The following is a 27,324-nucleotide window of genomic DNA, read 5'->3' as shown; positions in this document are numbered from 1 at the left end:
ATTATATTATTAATATATTATCATGATATTATTATGATATTATTATGATATTATGGTATTATTATGATATTGTTATTATTATGGTATTATTATATTATTATGATATTATTTTGATATTATTATGATGATATTATTATATTATGATGATATTATTATGATGATAATATGATATTATTATGATATTATCATGATATTATTATAGTATTTTATATTATTATCATATTATCATGATATTATTATGATATTATTTTGATATTATCATATTATCATGATCATATTTTGATATTATTATGATATTACGGTATTATTATGATATTATGATATTATCATGATAACATTATGATATTATTTTGATATTATGGTATTATTATATTATTTTGATATTATGATGATGACATTATTATTGTATTGTGATGATATGATTATGATGATAATATTATATCATTATGATATTATGATTATGATATCATGATATTATTATTATTATAGTATTATTACGATATTATGACGATGTTATGTATATATTATTATATTATTATTATTATTATGATAATATTATATTTTGATATTATGATATTATTTTGATATTATGATATCATGATATTCTGTTGATATGATGATATCATGATATTATTATATTATTATAATATCATGATATTCTGTTGATATTATTATGATGTCATGATATTATGTTGTTATTATTATGATATCATGATATTCTGTTGATATTATGATATCATGATATTATGATATTATTATAATATCATGATATTCTGTTGATATTATTATGATATCATGATATTCTGTTGATATTATTATGATGATATCATGATCTTATGATGGTAATATGATGATATCATGATATATGATGATACTATGATGATATCATGATATTCTGTTGATATTATTATGATATAAGGATATTATGATGATATTATTATAATATCATGATATTCTGTTGATACTAATATGATATCATGATATTATGATGACATTATTATGATTATATCATGATATTCTGTTGATATTATCATGATGATATCATGATATATGATGATACTATGATGATATCATGGTATATGATGATACTATGATGATATCATGATATTATGATGATACTATGATGATATCATGATATTATGATGATACTATGATGATATCATGATATATGATGATACTATGATGATATCATGATATTATGATGATACTATGATGATATCATGATATTATGATGATACTATGATGATATCATGATATATGATGATACTATGATGATATCATGATATTATGATGATACTATGATGATATCATGATATTATGATGATACTATGATGATATCATGATATATGATGATACTATGATGATATCATGATATTATGATGATACTATGATGATATCATGATATATGATGATACTATGATGATATCATGATATTATGATGATACTATGATGATATCATGATATTATGATGATACTATGATGATATCATGATATTATGATGATACTATGATGATATCATGATATTATGATGATACTATGATGATATCATGATATTATGATGATACTATGATGATATCATGATATTCTGTTGACCTGTGTGGGATGCAGGGAAAGGGGCGGGGCTCCTCGCACAGCCGGTGGTAGGTGCGCTGCGCTGTAGTGCGGCGTATGATGCGCGCAGAGACACAACTTCCTATTTGCAGCAACGGACGGACGGCCACCCAAAAATATACACCGAAATACACGCAAAATGCTGTGCTTTCGAGCCGTGATTAGCGCTTGAAAGAAAACAAGATCCCCGCAACACGACGGAACCTTCCATCCAAGAAGCGCAGCTCAAGGCAGTGCCCTTTTGTCGCAGGAACCGCTGATGCGCTTCGGCTGTGCATGAGCCCCTGCTTTTGGTCTGCGGGTCCAGGACACAAACCGGGAGGTGTCGTTGACGGGCGTGCGTTCCAGTGCGTGTGGCGGCAGATACTGACAACCGAGTAGACCTTAACCGCATCTCCGCTCACCTTTTGGCACCTCCTCCAGGATGGCGTTAACGATCTGCACGAGGTTCACCGATGAATACCAGCTGTTCGAGGAGCTGGGGAAGTAAGAGCATGTTTTTTACCCCCCCTCATCTGGCATCATCCCGTATGAAATGTCAGCCTCTTATGTAATAGGCCGCCTTGGCTTAGGGACGCGGAATCCAGGCTCTGTGTTGCAGTGTTCCATTTGTGTGTGAACGCTGCTGTATGCGACGCACTCCAGATACAACCACAATCATATGCCTCGTTTGTCGTGAATGGCACTCTTCATCGCTCATTTGAAATCCAGATCACCACATTTTGAAATATACATATACTGTATATATATATGTAAGCTATGTGTATTGTTCCGCCATCCTATCATCCCGTATGCGCACGGTGACCACACTGTAACCGGGTCCGCGTTTGAAAATGTAAAACGGTGAGATTTGGAAACCCACCACCAACAGTAACTACAACCCTTCTTAAATATCCCCCCTCATCCTGTCCCAAACGCTCTTCCCGCGTGACAGAAATACTCTCCCGGTAATGCGACAGCGCCGTGACGTTGGCGATGACACATTCCACAGCCGAGCACCGAGCTGCGGTCAATAACCAGACGCGACCAGGGAATTCCTCACCCCAGACTGAGACGCGGACGGAGTCGGTGTCCACGGGGTCAGCAGGCATCAGAAAGAAAAGCTCACGTTAAATACATTTACGACCTGGTTTTACTGTAGCTGAGCTGACTTCGAATAACGCAGGGCAAATCAAGTAGTTATCGCTTGTGACACAGGCAGCTTATTGAATCCTTCTTCCCACCTATCCCGCTCTGGCCAGCAGAGGGGAATAAAAAATAAAGTGCTCTTTCCCACATATGATCTGCCATCCATCTAACACATTAGTCATTAATAATGCAGACACAGTGCTTTCAGTGCGATTCCACTCACCTGAGGTTCCGTCTCCAGGCAGCAAGCCCATGACCTCCCACCATTTGAATTAGCAGGGTTTCATTTTTATAATTTCCTACATCATCATAGGCTATGTTTGTTATGCATATATTGGTTGTATGATATGTACTTTCTATCATTACTTAAATGCAATTGAAGAAAATGCACTGAACACGTTTTAGGATAAAACCCTCCAGGCTTCAAACCGGTAACTGCACCCATGTGCACGTGTGATGCAGCATTATTGTCACCAGTTTCCTGGAGCGAATGATAATTATGGATGTGCAGTTGGGGACAATATAAATCTTAACAAAGCTTTAAGCTTTTTGCTGACAAACACATATTGAGACCTGCAGTGGTACACCTGCAGTATGTTATATGTATGTTGTTTTGTGTACCCTATTGGACCTAAATGACCTGACCTGTGCCCCTGAGGTCGCTTGTTGCAAACTATGAATGTTAATCAAGTCAAATGTTTTTAACAGTTTCTGCTATGATCTTTCCTCAACAAAATGCACTATAAATTAAACTGCTCACTCAAGAAGATAGATAATGTGTACAATTATATTATTACATATTTAGAATATACATTATGTTAGCTTTGTGGAGCAGATTGGAGTGATGCCAACTTTGAAGCAGGTTGTAGCTTGAAACACAAAGCCTGTTCTGTACTGTTAAAGTTTGAATAGCAAAGCAGATAAAACTGCAAAGCTGAGTGGAGCAGAAGTGTTTTTTTTCATGGTTGTGTTTCAAGTTCAGAGATGCAGCTCTTTGTAGAATTCCTCCTCTTAAATATAGCTGACCTAGTTTTTTGATCTTCATACATGGACCGGGTTAGGGTTAGATAGAGCCACTTTTGGCTGTATTTACAATTCCACCACTGTTACAGATCATTTCAAGAAAACATACTTACAACATAATCTTCATTTGTTTTAGGGGTGCATTTTCTGTGGTCAGAAGGTGTGTGAAGATCTCCTCCGGACAAGAATTTGCTGCCAAAATCATCAACACCAAGAAGCTTTCGGCCAGAGGTAGGACTCCCAACATGATACACAGAGACAGGAGGACTGCACAGAAGGACATGCCTCCAGTCACTGACATGTGAATGAACTGTGAACATGGCATTCTCAAAGCATGCTTTAGGCCAAGCGTGTCCAAGCTTCACATTAACACATTAACACATTCATATGCAACCAGTTAGAAGAAAAGGTGTTCAAAGAGTATATTTCATTACGATCATGGATAATACACAACACAGAATACTATCATATTTTAAACTTATTGTAAAATTACATTTTTACACGTTCCATTTTGAAATATCCATTTCACTTTTTGCCTGGCCAGCCAAGAATACTCTAATGTTTTGCAAAGATGCTTAGTCTGAACACCAGTTTTGACTTGTGCAGATAGGTTTGATTGACAAGTGGGCTAACCAATCATGGACATGCATTCGGTTTCAAAACAAATATGGCTGCTTATGAGGAAAAAAGAAAGGGGGAAAAAAATATTTATCACAGAGGACTGATAAAACCTTGCAGATTTCTGTGTTTCCCATGTCAGTAAAACAAACCTGAGGCCATTTTGGTTTGGCCTGAGATGCTGCAGAAGAGGTGGCGACAGCTGAGAAACCTTCTGTATAAAATGTATGCAGAGAGTCTAGATTCAAGGCACTTGTTTACAATTGTGGAAGTATATTTTTGATATATGTTTTTTTATTTATTATGTTTTTTTATTTATTTAGTATAGTACCACGCTGTACAAATCAACTCTGAAAAGCAGTTTTATATCACTGGTGTGCTAATTATCATATTATTTATAAAAGAGATGATTGGGAAAGTATAACAAAAAGGATAACTAAAACATATATTTTGTTGACTTTAATAAGGGTATAATGTATAAATGCAGTATTTTTACATTTACATTTGTCTGATACATAAACCTCAACTAATGTTTTTAGACAAGTTTCAATACCTTTCTGTTGGACAGACATCCTATTGGTCTAAATATTGTTATTGAGACAAAAAAAATATTGAGATTTTTGCCAATATTGTCAACCATTTCTTCAGCCTCTGAGAGAGTGAGCCAGGTACAATAGGAGGCTGATATCCCATTAAAGGACTGATAGAAAACCAAGAGGCTAGTTTGTTACAAAACAAAGAGGGTTAGTTTCTGGTGAAACCTATAACACCTTTTATCAGCGGGTCCCGCCCAGTGGGCAGGGCCCACTCAGAGTAGGATAAATATTTGAGTTCCCAATCTTGATTCGTAGATTGAGAATGACTCTCAGATGAGTGTCGAAACTTATTATTTCAAAAAAAAAAAATCAGAGTCGAGATGACTACAACTGAATCCAATGGAACACTCCTGGACAAATGAGGGATTACACCGACATGTTTGGAGCAGGGATTGTGCGTTGGATGAATAGTACTGATTATTTTGATGTTAAAATGCACTGTTTTTTTTCATGAAGCTAATGCTGATAAATGAGGGGAAAAAACAACAACTTTGTCATCACGTGCCTCTTTGTTGTTTGATATACGCTTTTGCATGTAGCCTTTACCTTGTGTGTCCGAGTGTGTCCTGTAGTGATGTGGGGCTCTGGCTGGTCTTGTCGTCCCACGGGCAGAGCTCTTGCAAAGCCGACCCAGTTCTTTCAGAGCCATCACTGTAATTGTTGCTGCTGGCCTATTTGCCATAGGCCCAAGACATGCATGTATAAGACATGTTCTCTCACACATGGAAATATTCCCATGCACTTGCAAGCACTAACATTGAATGGCTAACAGCATGTTTTTCGCTACAAACCAGTGGTGCATTGCTCTTTTGCCACAGCCAATGGAATTGTGTCACTGCTGGGTTGGCTGTGATGGCTGGTGTTATCTAGTTTGAGGAACTAAGGTCCTAATAGTCATCAGAGAATATGATTAATGTTTTAGTAGCAGCATAGTGAGTCTTCAATGTTTAATATTCAGATTTGATGATCCAGCAAAACAAAAGCTATACTATATTAGGTTTAACTGTATCTATTTTATTTGCATATAGACTCTGTCTAGCTTTGGCTATTTACTTACACACACAATTTACAACAAATAACTGAACCCAATTTGATCAATAGCCAATTAAAAAATATATATATATATATTGAGGTTATGCAAAAATGAAAGCATCCCTTCATTGACATTGCAGTGGATGGATGCCTTGTTGGCTTGCACTTGGCTCAGTTGAAAAGGTTAAAATCCCTCAATATATCTGTGCCATCATCTTTCCATATCAAAATCCCCAAAATGTCTATGTGAACATTTTTCCCCCCGCTAACATTAATATATACTGTTTGTGTTTCTGTGCCTTATCTGCTCACACTCACTCACATTTTTACTTTTTTATCTATTTGGTTTGGTTCTAAACCAAACTTAACTTGACCTTTCCATTTCCTCATCCCACCTGTGCTTTTATTGACCGTCCTGCCTGCTGGTAATCAAAAATGCATGTTTGTTTAGGACTATACATACGTCTTTCAAAGGTTTACTACATACTGGCCATGTCAGATATGGTCTTACTCTCTTTCCACAATAAGCTTTGGTATTGCAAGTCTGATTCCTTTTCTCTCAGGATCATGACCTCCCCCAACATCATCTGTGAATGTGTGTGTGCTGCATTTATGAGAGGTTTATGGTAGGATTGGTGGCTAGAATGTGCACAAATTGTTGTCACAGATGTATGGGTGCATGACACCAGACACACTCCCACAATCCGCAATCCTCTTGATTATGCACCATTTCATTAAGAGGGTTAGATGAGCCAGTGAATGAAAGTGAGAGGAGAGAAAAAGGGATAGCAAGCACAGCTTTACGTATAATCTGGAGAAGCATGAAGGGTGGTCACCATTGGCTGTGTGTTAGAATATGTACTCTGCATTGCTCACAGCAGTTGTCTGCTCCATTGGTGCATGCGTCAGTGTCCTGTCACTTTTACTCTCTCTGAGCTCTTGTGTCACTTTTCATTTGCATGTGATGTGCAGGCTGTGAGGCTCTGTGCCGCTTATGTGGGTTTGTAATAGTCTTTGTGTTCCTTGCTTGCTTCCAATGGTAATACAAAGGAAGGGCCTCAACATTCAGCTGTTTAGAAAAAGCATTATTTACTGGTTGTTTTCTTTAAATGTTGACTGTACAGTACATGCAGTAGGGCTGTAATCGAATCAAGACTGAGATTAGTCGACAAGGGAAAAGCTCTGAAAACCTTTAAGTTTCTATATGATTTGTCTAAGTATTTGTACCCAAAGTGCACTGACAAGACAATGAGACCACAGGAGATTACACAGTTACAAATATTTATGCAGAATACCAATTGGAAACTATGTATTTCTCTGTAAAAAGGTTTATTAAACTCACAATTCATTCTCAAATCTCAAAATAATTCACTCCAAGCTTTCTCCTGTCTGCTGTTGAAAATAAAAATCCATTCAAATCCACCTAAATGATGTTAATTGACCAAAATACCATTGACTGATTAAACAACTAAAAGATTAAATGTCTACGGCCCTAATATGCAATCTATATTTCAAATTAAAACATGAAACAACTGCCCTTGTCACCTAAATGTTGCTAGTAATCTATACAAAAATAATCCTACCATGCATCAGTAGGACACAATTATCGAACAGCATGTACCCTATGACATATACACATATATTTAGATTTGAATGTGCTATAACAATGATGATGGCTTAAATGTTGTTCTAGCCCTGGTCGGAGACTGAAGCCCACACACAGGAGAATGGAGGGTGGTATCAGTAGGTAAAAAGGCAGGTCACATGACTCACTGGGTACTTCAGGCTAAAAATAAGCACTTGCGTCACTCTCGGTGTCTCACACTGGCTCAAAGAGAATTCCTATCTTTAGAAAATAGCCAGGATTTTAGTTTTAGGTGGTTTTATCCTCAAGGCAAATCTGCTGCTGCCAAAAGTACATTTGTTTATCAGCCATAATACTGTATATGCATAATGTATACGACACAAAATATGAACTACATTCAAATATTGCCAATACATAAAAAGCAAATTGCGACTGTTTGTTGAAACTTAGTTTACACTTTGTATGAATGAGAGTATGTTTGTGAGAGGGAATGTGTGACAACGGATGGAAATGAGCCCATGGCTATAATCCATCATATTTACAGCATGTATACTCTGTATGTTCATTAACATGCACTGTCCCCACCAAACGAACTACTACTACTACTACTACTACTACTACTACTACTACTACTACTACTACTACTACTCCTACTTCTACTACTACAGCCTCGGAAAAGCTAACTATAATAAGGTTAACGGACTCCAAATAAAGAGGGGACATTCTTAATTGCAAACCACTGCATCTCTTTTTAATTTTCTCTGTGGATGATTATTTATCTGCCCTTTCTAATACATGCTCTTTCAGCTTTTCTAATTAATCACTTAAGCTTACTATTCCTCTATTTCTATTTCATTGTTCATTGTTTAGAACAGACATGATGGTGTAGGTTTCATTCTAGGTAACGCTGCAGGTCCTCTGCATTCATAAGACTCACATGTTTGGTAAATGAATGGTTGTCCATCTATAATCTAGAGTCTTTTGTATCTAGCTGGCCATTGTCTTGGCTTTTGCTTTAAGTTTATAGTTAATGCAAAAATGTGAATGTATATATTAATATTGAGAATATTTCTCAACATTTCCCTTCCAATTATCTGCAAGTGGGTATAGTGAATAGAATAGTTAAAGCAAGTGTAAACTTGTTTCACTTACAGCCCTATTTTCATAAATCTCTTGAATATTTTTGTTTAATCGATTGAGAATACCTCAGTAAAGATTGTGATACACATTTCTTCCACGTTATAATTATAGTTTTGGTTTTGATCTCACCACTTCTTAGAGCATAAGAACCCCACAATAAAAAGGATTATTAAAATACTTGCACTGTAGCTTCACGCTCTTAGCTGCACGTGCATATTAGATAAAGCTTGTTAGAATAATAACTGCACCATACAGGAAGGGTTTAATTCATCTGTGACACCAGCTGCCTATTGTTTCTGAAAGCAGGGGAGTTATCGCCGATGCTGTGCCTCCCACATTCGGAACAAGTGGAGGGTGACGGTGTTTTGGGATTGTCTTATTGTACAGCATGTTGAATAGACCAATATTTGGGAAGGGCATTATCCCCTGTTCACACGATGATCCCCTCAATGCATTGTTGTGATTAAAATTCATAATTTAAATGGCTCACAGTTATCATAGTCTACTCACTGTGTTGGGTCTGTTCACATGCAAGATTTAATTAGGCACGGAACAGCATGTAGACTAATAATAGGCCTATTGGACAATAAAAGCGATGAGGTTGTGGTTTATTCTTGCATCGTACAACTACACAGAGTAGAGACTGCATGTTTTCCCTGTGCAAGTGTTGGTGTTGAAACGTCTTAGTGAAAGCGTTTTAGAAAGCCAATTGTTAACACTGAGTTTGAACAAGTCAGGAATTTGACATTTATCAGATTGCAGACTTGTCAACCTGGTTTATGGTTCCTATCTCTGCAATTACTACACCTCTCCACATGAAACAAAAACTGGTCTCAACATCTTCTCACAGCATAAATGAGCTATGGCGAAATCATTTTTTCACAATAGCCTTAGAAGGGGTTTCATTATTCAACCCCAATAACGTGAATGTTGGAAGTATTAAAACTTTTTAATCAACCTTGGAACTCATTTAGAATTCATTGAGTCAATCTTTGAGTTTGTTTATGCAGCAAATAAAAACGCTTTCACAGATAGCTTGGCTGAAATGGTTTGGAAGATAAAGTGATGCATTTTAAGGACTTGGCAAACTTTGAATATGTGGTTTAGGGGAATTCAAATTCCACCTGCCAGTTTTATTGTTATTTATGTTTTTTATATTGTTCTAATCTAGTTTTTTTATTTCATTGTTTATGTATTTGTATCATTTTATTTGTGCAGAACAGATTTTTGGGCTTTTATACTGGAAGAACAACATATCAAACAGGTCTGCTTCTTTTTCAACCACTGCTGATTTGTCCACACAGAACAGCAGCTCTGGCTTTTGTATATTGGGTAAACAATGTCTAGTCCTATGAAAGATGAGACCATGCACTAATCAGATGACCAGAAAATGTAATCAATTACAGTAGTTGTAGTCTGTCTGGTGTGTAGTGTGTCTTTGTCGGCTCGTCTAACATCAAGAGTCCGTCTGCTTTCTTTTATCCCATGCAAATCTGAGTTAGATTTACAGAAAGTCCCTCTCAGACAATGCACTCTGCTGCAGTGCGGTTGCAGACGCCACACATCACAAACTAACACTAAAAAAAAAAGATAGTGGCACAGGAGAGTCACAAGAGCAAGTTCTTCAGGTTTAATCTCAGACAAAAGTATTATACGTATTTAGTTTGATAAACAACTCAACAAGCAACAACACAATATTAACAATGGAGAGAACAACATTTGCATAATGTCCTACTCCTACTATCTGTAGTCTGTTTAGTTAGTTTATACATATGATTAAACTAAAAAGTAAGAAAGACTGAAGACTTGCTGGTTCTGGTTCTCAGTAGAACATTAGACTTTAGGTTTATATTCTGGGATACGCCGAACAACATGAAAAAAACAAGCAAAAAGGGGCCTATTAAGGACGATAAAATTGTTCACTATATATCGCTGAACAAGAAGACTCAACATTTAGCCGAAGCCCAAGACTGGGAAAATAGGTATTTTTTTACCAAACACTATAACTTGGGGCACTCGCTGGATCACGAAAAAGTGAAAAATAAGATCAGGTGCTCTTCAGATGTCCAAAGTGGGCAAAGAAACGAGATGAAAAGAAAAGAGATCTGAGGCGCTCTTGGCACTTGTAGTGGTTTATCGCTTCTCTTCTCATCTCTGTCTTTGCCATTGGGAGATAAAGGTAACATTATCCAGCCACAAGTAAAGGGACATAGTGTAAGTGTGTTTAGGCAGTTATATATTGAAATCAAATAGATATATTGCTATTTGTATCATCATCAAAACTTAGGAGCAAGCACATTTAGGGGCTGATGTTTAGGACTTTTAACCAAAGTAATCTACTACAACAGAGACATAGACAACATAAATGTAACCTTAAATATGGAAGTACATGTGAAATACCGATCTCAGAACCAAACATGCTTGGAGTGCTGATGCTAAGAAAATGGTGCTTTGAGGCATGATGGTTTACGACGTGACAAAAACACAAGGTCAGAGTTATGGTGGCACAGTCCGGCAGCTGTCAGCATGAGCATACCTGAGCTTAACTGCTACCCCACGTCTGCAATGCTGTCACATAAAGTAACAAAGGCTAAGGATGAAGCTAGTCTTGAATGAAAACAGCTGACTGAAAATGCTCATAAATGCTGCTGTCAGTTTTACATGCATTAGCAATGTTGGTGGTGGCTTAAATAATATAAAACTGGATTTTTATACCCCAATACGTTTTGCTTCTAAAGATTGTGAAGTATTTTTGTCAGCTTGTCACACCTTAATATCGTCAGCTAGGAAGTGCCATGCAGCTGCTGCATTCAAGTTGTTGAATTTGTGAAATGTGATTTGTAGGCCACAAAGAAACCCTGAATGACTCAAATGAATAGTGGAACATGACTGTGTTATTGCTGAAACAGCTGAGCAGATGCAAACCCCATTAGAGTCTCTGACATGGTTGTCTCTTGTGCAAAACAATATCCTGCAGCAATGCAAATAAAGGTTTGTCAGCAGGAATCAGGAAACTGAAAGTGACAAAGAATAGATTTCCTCTCAGTTGAATTCTGTCTTCACCATGATCAAAACACTGCCATGTGGAGATTTAGCCATTTTTGGGCAAATCATGTCATGTCAAATGTTCCAATGGAATTAATTACTCATTACATTTCAAAATAACTATATATAATTTGTCAGTGGGACTATCCTGGTTAAATAAAGGTCAATGTAGACTTTAAGACCCGATCTTACTGTAGCTATTTTGTTTTCCCCCCAGACAATTAACATATTATAAAAATGCGCCGAACAATCAACTGAACTATCAGCCAAAACATTTGACTAATGTATTGCAGAAGTTGTCTTGGCTTTGGTTGTGTACAATTGAAAAAATTCTATATGTGACTTTAAACAACATGTCATACCTGTTCAAAGTTAGATGAGTAGACTTAGAGATAGTTGTGTGTGAACTCGTGTCGGTCATTTGCATGCAAGGCTGGTTCCACTGCAGAGGAGAGAGGAAGCCTGACACTCTGATTGGTGCAGGAGTTGCTAGACAACACATGTCCAGTCAGTTGGGAGGTGGACTACCTGTGGAGGAGAGTGCAGAAGAGTCAAAGAAAACTAAGGATGAGTGTGTTTGATGGGGACACAACCATGGCCACCAATCTCTTAAAAGATTTGCTCTAAACATTTTCAATTTTGGTTGTTATATATGTTAAATATGTTTTTTCTGGATTTGTAGCATTGTAAAATTGGGCATTCCAGAACTTATAAAATGGGCTCCAGCCATGTTTATACAATTTGACAGGGTATGAAGATTTCTGCGGCATGCCAACAACACACATGTCGACACCTGAGCCTATGATAGAAACTAGCTGCATGATGATTTTTGCTGCTCTCGAATGAACTGAATCCACAGTTTCCATAGCGTCAAGAGAAAAAAGAAGAGGACAAGGATGAAAGTAGAAAATAGGTGTCCTATTTTTAAGTAGAACCTTCATTCTGCTGTACTCTCCTTGTCCTCAGCTAAATCTGAAATGAGATCGCTCAGCACCATATTGCATCACTTATAACACTAATAAGTGTTTTGGGTACTTTTCATAGGGAAACTTTAAAATACATTTTTGGTTTAAAATGGAAGTATTTTTTGAAAGAAGCAAAAGTAAATCTAAGGGGTGGTGATAATTGAAATTTGGACTTTTCCAGACGGTAATCAGTTTTTACACCATATGATATTAATACAACCAGATATAGGAAGAATGAAATCACATATGTAGGTGTAATGTTTCATATTCTTTAAAAGGGGATATGCTGTATCACATACACAGTACATACATTACATACATAATACATTAGGTTTGAGCCATATCAAGCTGAAACCGAATAAATGTGAAATAATATATTCATTATATTTTATTCATTTTACTCACACAATTTGCATTGCTTTTAGCTCAAGTTGGTATAAAATCATATCAATTAAAATGTTTCTTTGATTAATCTGTTTCAAATCGACATCTAAAATTATGATTAAGTAAATCCATGCTGATTATGTCAGTTTGTTGTTCTCAGTTGCACAGGCCATATCTTGGAGACAAAGTTCATTTCTGTTGTGGATTTGACACATGAAAACAAATTAGCTTCAAATGTATCAAAAACCCACTGTATGTTTTTTGGCTCTAATCATTCCATTTATCTGAAGCCATTTTTGAGTTGTAAAATTCAAGGTGTTACAATTTCTCAAATGAGAGAAAAAATATGTATTTTGATAATAAATTATCATGGTCAAAACATATAAGGTAAACAGTATGCGTGCCAAAATGGGAAGCGCATGTATGTTGTGCTGTACACGGTTCTCTTTTTATCTAGAAACATGTTTTATTTGTCTGAAATAATAATGTAGTTGCTTTATATGGACCCCAGGAAGAATAGCAACTAATGTGGCGCTAATGGGGATCCACATTAAATAATAAAAATAACAATTAAAAAAAGGATTTAAAAATATATATATTATTATTATTATTATTATTATTATTAGTAATAATAATAATAATGATGACTGGTGAAATGGTATTGGCTGAACTGCTGTCAGTTCAGCCAATACCATTTCGCAGCTCTCTGTATGTCGGATGATTCATCAAACCAGCCATGACAGAGAATAATAAAATGCAATGAAATGACTGTCAGCCTTTGTCTTCTGTGTTATTTGTCTTTCAGATCATCAAAAGCTCGAGAGAGAGGCAAGGATCTGCCGCTTGTTGAAGCACCCAAACATTGGTGAGCAGTGCACACGCACACACACACACACACACACACGCACACGCACACGCACACACACACACACACACACACACACACACACACACGCACACACACACACACACACACGCACACACGCACACACACGCGCACACACACACACGCACACACACGCACGCACACACACACACACACACACACACGCACGCACACGCACACGCACACGCACACACACACACACACACGCACACACACACACACGCACACACGCACACACACGCGCACACACACACTCGCACACACACACACACACGCACGCACACACACACACACACACACACACGCACGCACGTGCATGCGCACGTGCACACACACACACACACACACACACACGCGCAACGTAGGTTCAGGCTCTGTGGAAGGCTATTCATCTTGTCGACACAGTTATGAATGCGTACAAGAGAAAGTGTGCGCACGTGTACTGGTGTGAGAAAATGGTCTAATGATGATATATGTGTGTGCTCTCCCAGCTGAGTCAGCACAAAGACACCTCTGCTGAGCTGACCCTTCATTCACATGTCCTCATTATTTCTTTAGGAAAACTGCTCCGCTTCTCACACTGCCTTTTCAAAATTTCTAATAGAATAAGAGGAGCCTTTATTTGTCCCACAATGAGGAAATTGCTGTGTTGCAACAGCCATGTAGAAGAACTGCAGAACTAGTATAACAAAATTAAGGATTCAAAACCGGCCAATTAAGATTAGGCATAAACCTGTTAATTCCGCTGTTGGAAATGTGAACAAACTAGCTTGTAGCAGGCAGTACAAAGGTCCAGATTTGTAACAGTAACTCCTCTCACTAGTTCTGTTGTGCAGAGGCAGTGTCATTACCTGTACTTAATTTAGCACCCGGTCCGATTTGGCTCCTTTTACTTTGCTTCATTTAACTCTTGTTAACATGTTAATTATGTGATCGGTCCGCTGAAACCCCAGGTTGCTCTCAAACAGGTTAAATACATGATTTTCATAAAGTTCAAGTTTTTATCAGTTAAACATTTCATATTCAAGCAATACATTTAATAGAACAAATCTCTAAAATTAGGTTTGTCCAAAGTATGGTTACTATAGCAACAACAACGCTTGCGCTAAACTACCTTGGAAAAAATCTCCAAAGATACACCAATGATGTTGTTCTACAGTGATAGAGACCAAATTATGTTTGTACTGCAATAAACAAACATCACTATGACACAACCCAATGAACAGTGTTAAAAAGAATGTATTCAACCATTTGACGTGTGCTTTTGTGCAGTTCGGCTCCATGACAGCATATCAGAAGAGGGTTTCCACTATTTGGTGTTTGATCTGTAAGTTGCAACATTTATTCGTACAATGTCTGATATTATGCTGAACTGTAAGTAGTATACTAAAATACTGTTCTCACAATAAAATAAAATAAATTCCAAAGATGTTTCACTCACTGTAAACTGAAAACTTGAAAATGTCTTTGTGTTCTGATTGTAGAGTGACAGGAGGAGAGCTCTTTGAGGATATTGTAGCCAGGGAGTACTACAGTGAGGCCGACGCCAGGTAACATACACTCACGATACTGCTGTAGGTCTCCACAGTGTGCTGGGAATGTTTATCTCACATACGGCCATCTCAGTGGTGTGATACAACTGCTTGTCTCTGTGGCATCTGTGGGAGTTATTTATAAAGTGGATTAATGGTATACAGGCCACACTATTAATCTTACATTGTGGCCTGTATGTTGAAGCAGTGGCTCCCGAAAGGAAAAGAAAGGCACACAGTCCTAGCGCTTTTACATGTTCTCCTTTCATAATTGTGATTTATTACTTAGTCTTGTCTGTGCTGTGCCCATATTCACATATCACATAGATCATCTTTTCAGAATACATCATGCTTCAAATAATACATTGTAATAATAATTTTCCAACTTCTTTTTCTGTCCATTCATTCATTGCATTTTATTTTTTCCTTTTGCCCCACTTTCAGCCACTGCATACAGCAGATCCTGGAGAGTGTTCATCACTGCCATGTTAATGGGATTGTCCACAGAGATCTGAAGGTTTGTATGACCATCACAGTGTGGGTGTGACTGTCGGGGTCTGTCTCCTGCCCTCTGTTGCTCTAAGAGAATGTGTTTGAATGTGTCCCATTGCTATCATGCCATCTTTGTGGGTTCAACCTCTCTTTTCTTCATATAACACAATGAGCTATAATGAATCCATAATGCCATGGAATGGATATTTGTTTTATGAAACATTATGCTTTGGTGTATTTGAAAAGTAGCTTTGTAAGATTAAGACATGGTTCCAAAGTGTTTACATTTGACCTTGACTTGGTCCTTTATTGTACACATAATATACACATAATATACTGTAATTCCCTGGAATATGATTCCCTGGAATCATAAAGACAAACATGCAGACATATGTGCATCTGATTGTGCCCCATGCTGACAGGAATAAGTAATCACCAAGCACACATTTAGGAATGATCATAATTTATGTAAAAATCTCACAAATGCATCGAGAAAATGGTTTAATATTTCTAAAAGTACACTTTTATATATGGTTAGTGTTATACAAGGCACACAACCATATTTGATAACTCAATGGAGTTTATAGTGACCTTTTGAAGATTAAGAACCTGTAAAATGATGAAGACTGCTGTTTTCCTTTTTGTGTTAAATAGTGCACAGCTGTGCATGCAGTTAAGTCATATGTGTGCCATTGACTCGCTGCTCTCAGGCTGTCTGTGTTTAGACTCTGTAAATGTTAGCAAATTAATAATTCATAATAGAACATTGCCTAACCTTAGGTTAGCAAAGGCCTTTCTGCACCTGTGTCCATGTGTATGTGTTTACTGTGTTCTACTGCATACGTTTAAGAATACACTATCCTTATGTGTGTAGTCTTTTCTTGTCCATATGTGGATGAATCACTCTTAACACCCTCAGTTGGCCTCTATATATTTTCTCTGACTGTTGATATGGACAAAGAGGATGTTTGCCAACAGTCAATTAACATCCATGAGTGAGTCACCTTCACCCTGTGTCCAATGTCTCGGTCCCATCATGCACTCTGTTGTTCTGTCCTTGGTGTGGCAGAAAGAGCATTGCCTCAGGCACTGATTTAAGAGCAGTTTAGCAGCTACAAACCCCTAATGTTTACTATTAGGATTTGGTTTTGGCTAATCTGATCTTAGATCTCTGTCAGTGAGCAGCTTGCCGTCGGTGAGCTATCACCTCTAACCTGTTTGACTCCGCCCCCCCCAGCCTGAGAACCTTCTATTGGCCAGTAAGCTGAAGGGGGCGGCGGTCAAGTTGGCTGACTTTGGGCTGGCTATCGAGGTGCAGGGGGACCAGCAGGCATGGTTTGGTGAGTATCCATCCATTCATTTATGAATCACATGATTAGTTTGAGTGATCACTATACAGCTACTGGTCATACAGAGCAGCTGACCCACTTGCACTGCCATTCCATCTCTCCATCATCCACCATGTTGCCCCCTCAGGTTTCGCTGGGACCCCAGGCTATCTGTCACCTGAGGTGCTGAGGAAAGATCCATATGGAAAACCTGTGGACATGTGGGCATGTGGTAAATAACTGATTATTGATTTATCTTATTGGTCCATGAAAAGCTACAACTGTACTGGTCTCTAATGCCTGATGACCCTATTATACACGCATTTTGTGGACTCCTAATACAAATGTTCAATTTATTTTTATTTAACAATACAATGGCCTTCTGTGTGATGTTACATTATGTTGCATACATTATATTACTATTCCAGGTGTCATTCTATACATTCTTCTGGTGGGTTATCCTCCTTTTTGGGATGAGGATCAGCACCGCCTTTATCAGCAAATCAAAGCAGGAGCATATGATGTAAGAGCTCACTTATAAGCCGAGAAGAGAACAATTACCAGTGCATGATGTTCTTCCATAAGTAATCTGCTGTGAACTTTTTTTCTTTGAGTTCCCTTCGCCAGAGTGGGACACTGTCACTCCAGAGGCCAAAGACTTGATCAACAAAATGTTAACTATCAACCCAAGCAAACGAATCACTGCAGCTGAGGCACTCAAACACCCATGGATTTGTGTAAGGCTCACAAACAAAAATCTTTAAGTCTACACACGGCTTTAGTCTAACTTATGGAAAATTTGTAATTCCCAAACTTTCTTGTAGCAACGGTCTACTGTAGCGTCAATGATGCACAGGCAGGAGACAGTTGAGTGCCTGAAGAAATTCAACGCCAGGAGAAAACTCAAGGTGAAACAAAAAATTTTTCCTCCTCCTTAGTTGTTTTTGGTCTTCGATATGCTTTCATTCCTTATCCTTCCTGCTATGACCTTTTAATCACTATTTCTCCATTTCCTTTCTTTTTACCATTACTTCTATTTCTGCTTTTACATCACCACAGGGGGCCATATTGACCACTTTGCTGGTCACAAGAAACTTCTCAGGTATGTTAATCATATTTTAAAATGGGGGTCTTCAACACTTGCAATCTCTATCGAGGGTTACTGGAGATATGAGGAATTGGAAATGATCAGCTATTCTCCATTGAATTATCACAGAAGAATTCAGTCTTTTATCATCTTTCAATTCTTCTTCACTTCAAATTCTCCACTTTGCTAAGTCCTATGGTATATTTTGTCAAGTTTTCCATTGTATTGGTCGTGATTGTATCTTACTTTTCTTTCGCCCATTCTTCGCTTGTAGCATTTGTATTTTTTGACTTGTTTCATTCATCTTGCTTTTGTTTACATTTCTGTCCTTTTTTATGGATTATGGGTAACTACTTGAGGTAAGCTATCTGCATTGGCAAGGGTTATTGCTTATTAAATAAATAGCTACATTGTGCTTTTAACTGTTACACATGCATGAAAATGCATTTGCTGGTTGAGAATAACAGTAGTTTGGAAATGTTCACAGATCTTAGAACAAACATGCATCTTAAACCAAGCATGCACATTTACATTTATAAATAACTTTGGGGGAAGAGAAATGGTAGAGCCTTTAAATCAGTTATGAACAAGAAACCTCTTTTTTCTAAGAAATTTCACTATTCCAATCTCACAAGGATTAGTAGGCAGACTAATCAGTTTGTAAATCCATTATGTAATAAATATAAAATTATGTTCTGTAGGCTATGTTTAATTCATATTAAAGTATTATTTTAGTATAGTTTTCAAATTGTGCATTTTAAGTTGCACTCTTAAAATATTCTAGTTATTAGATTTGTATCTGTGGGTTAGAATGAGTGAAATCTCTGATTATTAGTTCTCTATTTCTCTGGGTGACTATATAATTTCATACTTTTAGTAAATGCATGTGTAGTTTATTATCTAATTATATTTCTTATCACCTAAACCATTTTACAGCATAAACCCATATTACAATTCTATAAATAAAGTTTGGGTCCCACAGATGTCTTTGCACCTGAGAATGGAGGATGGGCACACTTACATTAGTTGCTTGATGCATGTTTGGATTACAATGTTTACTTAGAATTAAAATGCTGTTTGTTTTTTGTTCCACAGCAGCAAAAAGTTTGCTCAACAAGAAGACAGAGGGTGTTAAGGTAAGCAGTTAATACATTGAAATGCATTTTTCTTGCATAGATAGTGTATGTTGGAACGTTCTATGTCTTGAGTAGTTCACTGGATTATTAGTGGCTCTATGCATCGTGCTTTCTAACATTCAGGGACAGTCGTTTATTGCTTAGAGTTGTTACTGAGTGGCTCACAGTTTTTAATGTGTCTAGCTAGCTCATATACTGATGAGTGTATTTGACCAAGTATTCTCTGTATTGTTGCTTAATTATAAGCAACTTAAGTATTTGGGTCCAATATCTTCATGCATCAGTTTACTTTCCCATAGGCTTGAGTATACTTTTCAGTGATGTTATGACCAGTGTTTGACCGTACAAAACTATATATTTTTTACGTTATATATATGTAGAAATATCATTCCTAACACGTTTAATACATTTTATGAATCATATACCTCTGATTTGTTAGATACATTTTTCAATAATTAGCTTGTTTTCTAATGGAAACTCTTTGGGACTTTTTTCTATCTTTTTGATCAGTCAGCTGGTGGCATTTCAACTTCTTGATCAGACTTGTAGATGTGCAGAAAGTCTGGTCATGCATATCACATATGTATTGCATACTAACTTCTTTAGTTTAATTGTGAAAGGTTGTGGAAAACATTAAAACATTAAGCAAAGTATGTGTGTGTGTGCCTGAAAAGTACGTTTGTGTGTCATATTCCCTGTACACTGCCCCCTGCAGGTCAACAACAAAGCCAACACAGTGACCAGTCCCAAAGACACTGCCCCTGCACTGGTATTCACACAGTACTTCACCCACACTTAGCCGTACACCTCTCCACAGCACCAATCAGTGGAGGAGGTACAGGTTTACCCTACAGAAAGCCTTTTACTTTGCAGTTTAATCCAACTATTTGTCTGAAAGTGAATTATTCTTGATACAAGCTGGTTCACTAACTTAACTTGAGGCTCTCCCTGAATGCACTGGAGTGTAACTGCTCTTGCACAGCATGCCAAGCCTGAACATATGCCAGTGAAATTGGTGAATATATACATCAAAATTAACGAGTTACATTATTTGACTAAGGGCATGTTGAGCTGGACCAGTATCGTATACACATGTTACTTTTGGATGGCTGAAAGGGCAACCTCTACCTCTACCACTCCTATGCAATTCTCTGATATTGTTGATCCCCTCATCATCTTTTGAGTAGTGGTACTTTCACTTCATTTTTAGCCATCATTGTGACATGAACAAATATTAACTTCCTTTGTTTGTTGCCTTAAGGGATGATATTATATGTGTACTCGGATTCTTCACTGTGGCTTATAGATATGTGCATGCTCTCTCTGAATGGCGTCAGGTCACATGACTGCTCTGCATGATGTCAGAGGCTCTCTTCTTCCCCATTTGCTGCTCTGTTGATTACGCATGTGGCACATGGCATCTCTTTCGCTCCTTTGTGGTTCACCATGCACACAGCACATCCACGAGTAGACAGAGGCAGGCTGATGATGTTATAATCTTGTGTAATCTGACTGAGTGATTAGAAGCACTGAGCCGGCCATCAGGATCAATTCAAATTTTAAGCCCCTGGTGTCAAGATAAACACAAAGAACAGCTATACATGAAATGCAGAAAGGCTCAGAGGAAAATATATACACATACACCATCATTGTAATCACTTTATACTAATGTCATTGTTTTTCTAGGAACCCCAGACAACTGTAATACATAACCCAGTGGATGGAAACAAGGTATAATTTATTTATCAGGACACAATATTATTATTATTATTATTTTGTATATTTTATGTAAAACAATAAAAATGTGTATATTGCTGTATTTTTATTATAATTGTTTATACTCAATACCATATATATGGTTGTGAATATTTAATAAAGATATAGAATAAAGAAAATTAAAGGAATAAAGTTGATTTTCCTAAAGTATGCTGATCCAAAAAATCTTCTAAAGTGCTTTTAATTTTGTAAGCTGCATATACTAGAACTATATGTAATGATATGTAAATGTATGTATTGCTGTTATAAATGGACACACTATATGTTTACTGTGTGTTTGTAATTTTTACAAGGAGTCCATTGAAAGTGCCAACACGACCATAGAAGATGATGACATGAAAGGTAGACCTTCTGTTGATACATTTTGTCTTTTCCACACCACTCTTCAGCAATGAATGGTGATCATTGATTCCCCCACTCCAGTATTTATTAGGCCCGAGCGCCACAAGCTGGCGAGAGGCCTATTAATCTCGTAAGGCCGTGCGAAGCACGGCTGCGAAAGTGCGCACGTAGTGCGCACAAAATCGAGCGCGAAGCGCTCGCCCACTTCCAAACACTCACTAACGCACTCCTCCACTCATGCACGCCCCGTGCATACTAATTAGTTGTAGGAAAATGGAACATTACCGTTGTAAACGGGCGAAGCCCGTGCAAAAGTTCGCACTAAACGAGCACTTTACATTGGGATGACGACCGCGAAGCGGTCGTCATCCCCATATAAAGCACTCATTTGCGCTAAGTAGCTCACGAATACGTTCCCCATCTCTTGCATGTTCCGTGCATATAAGCATGTAAGGCAAAAATTGAACATTATTACTGTATAGAGGGCCAAAAACACAAAGTGGGCGGAGCCCACTCAAAATTATCGAAAGTACCCGTCAGTGACCAGGGACCCACACCATGAGGTAGGAAAGCGCGAGCGCTTTCCGAAAATGTATAGTTTATGATATTTGAAAAATGGGAAACATTGTTTTCGCATCGGAATATTATTCTTTCTTTCTTTCTTTCTTCTTCTTCTTCTCGGGACCAACCCCCCTATTTTTCACCCAGTGAACATTGACGAAAAGTCACAAAAATTTGCACGCCTCTAAAAATCGTGCCTCTCTACATTCTGGCTATTTCCCTTTTCTAAAATTAAAAAAAATTGGCGCGTCAGCGCCCCCAAATGTACCAAAAATGCATTGAGAGATGGGAAATGACCCAAAAAAAATCTGATCGTAGAATCATGAAATTTGGCGCAGAGGTAGATGGTGACAAGAGAAGTAAAAAATATTATTACGGCAACGCCGTCCGCCCAACCAAATGTCGGCCATATTGCTTCAAAAATGGCTAAACATGACTTCGGAGTTTTTCCAAACGTCGTACTTTTACGAACTCCTCCCAGGGCGTTGGCCCTAAAAAGCTGAAATTTGGTGAAAATGCTACTGAGGAGTGGGACATCAAAAGTTATCCAAATTACATTGATACCTCTCACGGTCTCTGTGCGGCGAAGCCGCAAACTGTAGCTAGAATTTCAGAAATCTCCCATATTTAAAATTTCTGCCGTTTGCGCAGATAAAGTCCGAATTGCGTCAAATTAGAATCAGTTGTTAAACTCTTTGCCCTAAACCTACTTGAAGTGAAATAAATTCATTTGGCGCCACAGCGCCCCCTACAGATTTTATATGGAGGTTAAATGTTTAGTTTTGCGAAATTATATGAAATTTGACACACAACTCAATTTTAGCATCCCCATCAAAAAAGTCAATGACTCATGTCATAATTGTTATGGCGTTGCCGTAACGATGACCGAAACCTTTCATGTTATTCCAATGGGGAAATCGCCAGAACATGTTTACACTTTAGACTTTCACAAACTCCTCCCAGGGCGTCAGCCCTATTAACCTGAAATTTGGTGAGACTCATCTTCAAGACCATCAAAAGTTATCCACATTTTCATTCAAAGAGTCACGGTGTCTGTGCGGCAAAGCCGCACATTTTGCCAAGAATTCAAAATAAAATTGCTTTTTGATGGTAAAACAAAGGGGAGAAGATGTGACAGCGTCACAGATTCAGCAGTAGGCGTAATAAAAGGACAATTGGGGCGCGTTAGCGCCCCCTCCTCTTGCGGCGTGGCGGCGGTGTGGCGGCGGCGTGGCGGCGGCGTGGCGAGGGCCGATCATTGCCGCTTGCGGCTATATTTTTCCTTTATTTTGGCCTCCCCTCTGCTGCCATTGAAAACGCATAACATACTTATTTGTGTTATATCCGTGCCCGTATGCATGCTGGCTCACCCACTGCCCCTGTTCAGCCCTCCGTCTGGGCAGTTTAGTGAGCGGCCTCTTGAGTTCTAAGAGTCGCTCCTCTCAGATGTCAGAGTCCAGGCAGACCCCCCCTACCTCCACTGTCCAGAGTAAGTTGGCAGCCAATAAGACAAAATCCCTTTATTATTCAGGGAAGTACATTAAGCCATTACTTTTTACAAAAGTTTTTTTTCCTTTTTTGACCCTTCTGATTCATATTTTATATTTCTGTTGTTGTGTTGCTTAAAATTAAGTAACCTTTTTAATATCCCCCAGCCTGCACCAATAACAATAAAGGTAATTGTCCTCCTTGCTTAGTTAAAATGTATTTTGTAGAAACTGTGCATTTGTTTGTTTTCATAAGCTTTGTTGGGTGAAAAGTTACATCAAACATTCTGTTGCCTTAAAAAATATTAGTCATGGAGGGCTTCAACTTATTTAAACTGAATTACATTGGCAATCTGCCATTTATGGCCTTCTATTTCTAATAATTTTACAATTTTCAAACTTAGATTTTCAGATTATAGTAGATTTTTTTTCTACGCCAAGACCCCTCTTCCTGAAATACCTGAATAACAACTACGGTAACTGTAAAAGTGAGAATGTGTTCAATTTTGTGTTGCAGCTCGCAAACAGGAAATCATCAAAGTAACAGAGCAGCTGATTGAGTCTATCAACAATGGAGATTTTGAGGCCTATGCGTGAGTGTTTTATTATTTAATTTTTGCTTTCTTTCATATCAGATCTGTTTATTGACTTTCTTCCTGCCTTTAATGCTTATGTACAGGAAGATTTGTGATCCAGGATTGACCTCCTTTGAGCCTGAGGCCCTCGGAAACCTGGTGGAAGGACATGACTTTCATCGTTTTTACTTTGAAAACGGTACAGAACTTTTGGTACATGCATGTGTACACTCTTTAATTAATCAACGACTAAAAACTAGTGCTTGACTGCTATTGCATTAGTCAATTTGTATTAATATTGACTAGACTGCATTTGCTGGTTCTCTGCAAGGGTAGTACGGTGATTAAAGAGTGACCTTGAAGAAAAGAAAAAAAATCACTGACGAATAATGACTGCTAAAAATGGAAAAATGTCCTCAAACTGGATCAAAATAGAGCAGATCAACCAGATATGTCCCAGAAACCTCAATCACTTGGCACTGGTGCTTTTCCACAGTGAAGCAACAGCAAACGGAGACATGCTCTTGCTTTCATCTCAATCAGTTGGGAGTGTGTATACATTCAAACAATATATTTCACTATCAATATTGTGTTTTACATTGCAGCTCTCTCTAAAGGGAATAAGCCAGTGCACACTATCCTTCTAAATCCACATGTGCATTTAATCGGAGAGAACGCGGCGTGCATCGCTTACATCCGTTTGACCCAGTACATGGACGGCAGTGGCATGCCCCGGACCATGCAGTCTGAGGAGACTCGAGTTTGGCACCGCCGAGATGGAAAGTGGCAGAATATCCACTTCCACCGCTCCGGTTCTCCCAGCATCCCCTCGCCGTAAGACACACACCATGGAGACAGACACCATGGAGACACACACCATGGAGACACAAACCAGGGAGACACACACCATGGAGACACACACCATGGAGACACAAACCAGGGAGACACACACCATGGAGACACACACCAGGGAGACACACACCATGGAGACACACACCATGGAGACACAAACCATGCAGACACAAACCATGCAGACACAAACCAGGGAGACACAAACCAGGGAGACACGTACCGGGGAGAGACGCACAGGGGAGACATGCACCAGGGAGACACGCACCGGGGAGACACGCACCAGGGAGACAGGCACCAGGGAGACAGGCACTAGGGAGACATGTACCAGGGAGACACGCACCGGGGAGAGACACACCGGGGAGACACGCTCCAGGGAGACACACAACAGGGAGACACGCTCCAGGGAGACACACAACAGGGAGACACAAACCAGGGAGATACACACCATGGAGACACGCATGTTCTTTCTGTTATCTTGTTATCAATTATAAAAGAGGCTTTATTATTGTATCATACAAATATGTTTACTTTTTGTGGAGGCATTGCATTGGCTTCCTATAATTTCCTGGAAACTAATAATAATAACCTTAATATTATTATTACCACTTGCCTAATCCTAACTAAACATGAGACGTCTGATGTTTTCCCAGGGATCACTTTATTTGCATTTTATTTAGTATTTAGTGAATTAATTTTCACTTGTGTTTTGACTCTTTTGGACAGTTAATGGAATGCCAGCTTGAGGTCTATAGCAGCAACACTAAGGCCATCCACTAGCCAATAGCTGACCAGAGAAAGCCCTTTTACCTCTGACCCCTCTGCACAGGACACAGCTACATTTTACTGTAATGGAGTTTTATCAATGGACATCATTCTGAGCCACCATCAGGTGGCTGCACACTGTATTTGGACATTGAAATTAGCATATTAATATTTTGTTTTGTTTTTTTAAAAGATGTTTTGGTATGCATTTTAAATATGAAAATAGAGATGTTTAAAAATCTACTACTGTAATCGCTCTGAAGATTTTACTCTGTATTTTTATGTGTATTTATGTGTGTGCAATACTAAAACGTTTGGAATATCAGAATGTTCAAATCAAGCTGGCTTTATTTCTGGTGATGTATATAACTACATTGTGATTGTCAAAATCAAAGCAGATATTGAGGTTCTTGCCTTCAGATAAATTACAACTTGACATCCAATCCAGTTTGTGAGCTACATTTTTGTTTGATATAAGCTAAGTCATACTGTTTGAATTCTCCAGTTTTAATCATACTAGCTTAATTTTATGTAAAGAAAAGCAAAGCAGCTTACACTTTGCATTAAGATATGTTTGCCTTTATTATCAGTGAAATATGAATTAAGAGAATGTAGCATATATGTAATATATTAAAATCCAAGACTATTGTGTAGTGCATGGGGGGTAATGTGAGTAAGATCTAATGAAACTATACTATTTTGTTTGATTTGTGAATCACTGACTCGTTTGTTTGCATATGTTATTAATGTTGTGCATCAGTCCTGTTTTCCAATGTTTCTAATGCTAATATCAAGGAACTGTAAAAACAGTTACAATGAGAATATTACAGGAAAATCTGAAATTATTATCAAAGTCATATCAGACATATGGGTGCTCAAGCGTCCAAGACATTTTGTATAAAACTAGATGACGAAAAGGCATTTTCATAATGTTTGTACTGTACTGTATGAGTGTATGTACGGTTTCTGTTGTCATTTACCTCTTGTTATTTCCAGTGTGTTACTCCAGTTGTACAGAAACTCTACTTTGAAGGGGCCGAGGGAAGTCTTCCTGGACCACCACAGTGATCAGTGGTCACCTCGCTGCTGCCATTGGACATTGGTTGTGTCTTTGTAATCATTACTATTGTATGCTCTTCAAAACTTGTCTTTTTTTTTTTTTTTTTAAGGGAAAATATGATAAAGATTTCTTTTGATGAAATGTATGATGTCAATGCAATGCACCGCTCCTTATATGGTGTGTGTACTGTTGCCAGCACGGCAATGGATGGCTTAACATGTTTAACTAATAAAATCAACTCGAATATGTGATAATAAATGAAAAATGAATCATAGGCACCTTTTTTGACTTGTCTTAGTAATAAATATGAAGCTTAACACA

At 37.9% G+C, this 27,324-nt stretch overlaps 1 protein-coding gene across 12 annotated transcripts; it reads left to right on the top strand.

The window, feature by feature from the left end:
* Positions 1-1,635: 1,635 nt before the first annotated feature.
* Positions 1,636-27,324, top strand: camk2d2 (calcium/calmodulin-dependent protein kinase (CaM kinase) II delta 2). 12 transcript variants are annotated; one of them, XM_072463843.1, is made up of 22 exons: positions 1,636-2,097; positions 3,899-3,993; positions 13,933-13,992; positions 15,286-15,340; positions 15,498-15,563; positions 15,990-16,062; positions 17,275-17,377; positions 17,514-17,597; positions 17,794-17,888; positions 17,980-18,102; positions 18,190-18,273; positions 18,425-18,467; positions 19,551-19,588; positions 20,304-20,357; positions 21,275-21,319; positions 21,658-21,706; positions 23,655-23,756; positions 23,923-23,943; positions 24,272-24,347; positions 24,434-24,528; positions 24,935-25,163; positions 25,905-27,324. In XM_072463843.1, exons 1-22 carry the CDS (start codon positions 2,036-2,038, stop codon positions 25,906-25,908), a joined length of 1,656 nt encoding a protein of 551 aa, XP_072319944.1. In that variant the 5' UTR covers positions 1,636-2,035; the 3' UTR covers positions 25,909-27,324. The 12 variants fall into 12 exon arrangements, with proteins under 12 accessions (XP_072319944.1, XP_072319943.1, XP_072319947.1 ...); XM_072463842.1 differs by having other exon boundaries at positions 19,548-19,588; XM_072463846.1 differs by lacking the exon at positions 20,304-20,357.

This window comes from Eucyclogobius newberryi, unplaced genomic scaffold (genome assembly GCF_026437365.1).
Source record: "Eucyclogobius newberryi isolate DKJ021-1_F unplaced genomic scaffold, fEucNew1.0.hap1 SCAF_4, whole genome shotgun sequence".
Classification (NCBI taxonomy): domain Eukaryota; kingdom Metazoa; phylum Chordata; class Actinopteri; order Gobiiformes; family Gobiidae; genus Eucyclogobius; species Eucyclogobius newberryi.
The sequence above is the reverse complement of the archived record's forward strand: the minus strand, read 5'-3'. Positions and strand labels throughout refer to the sequence as shown.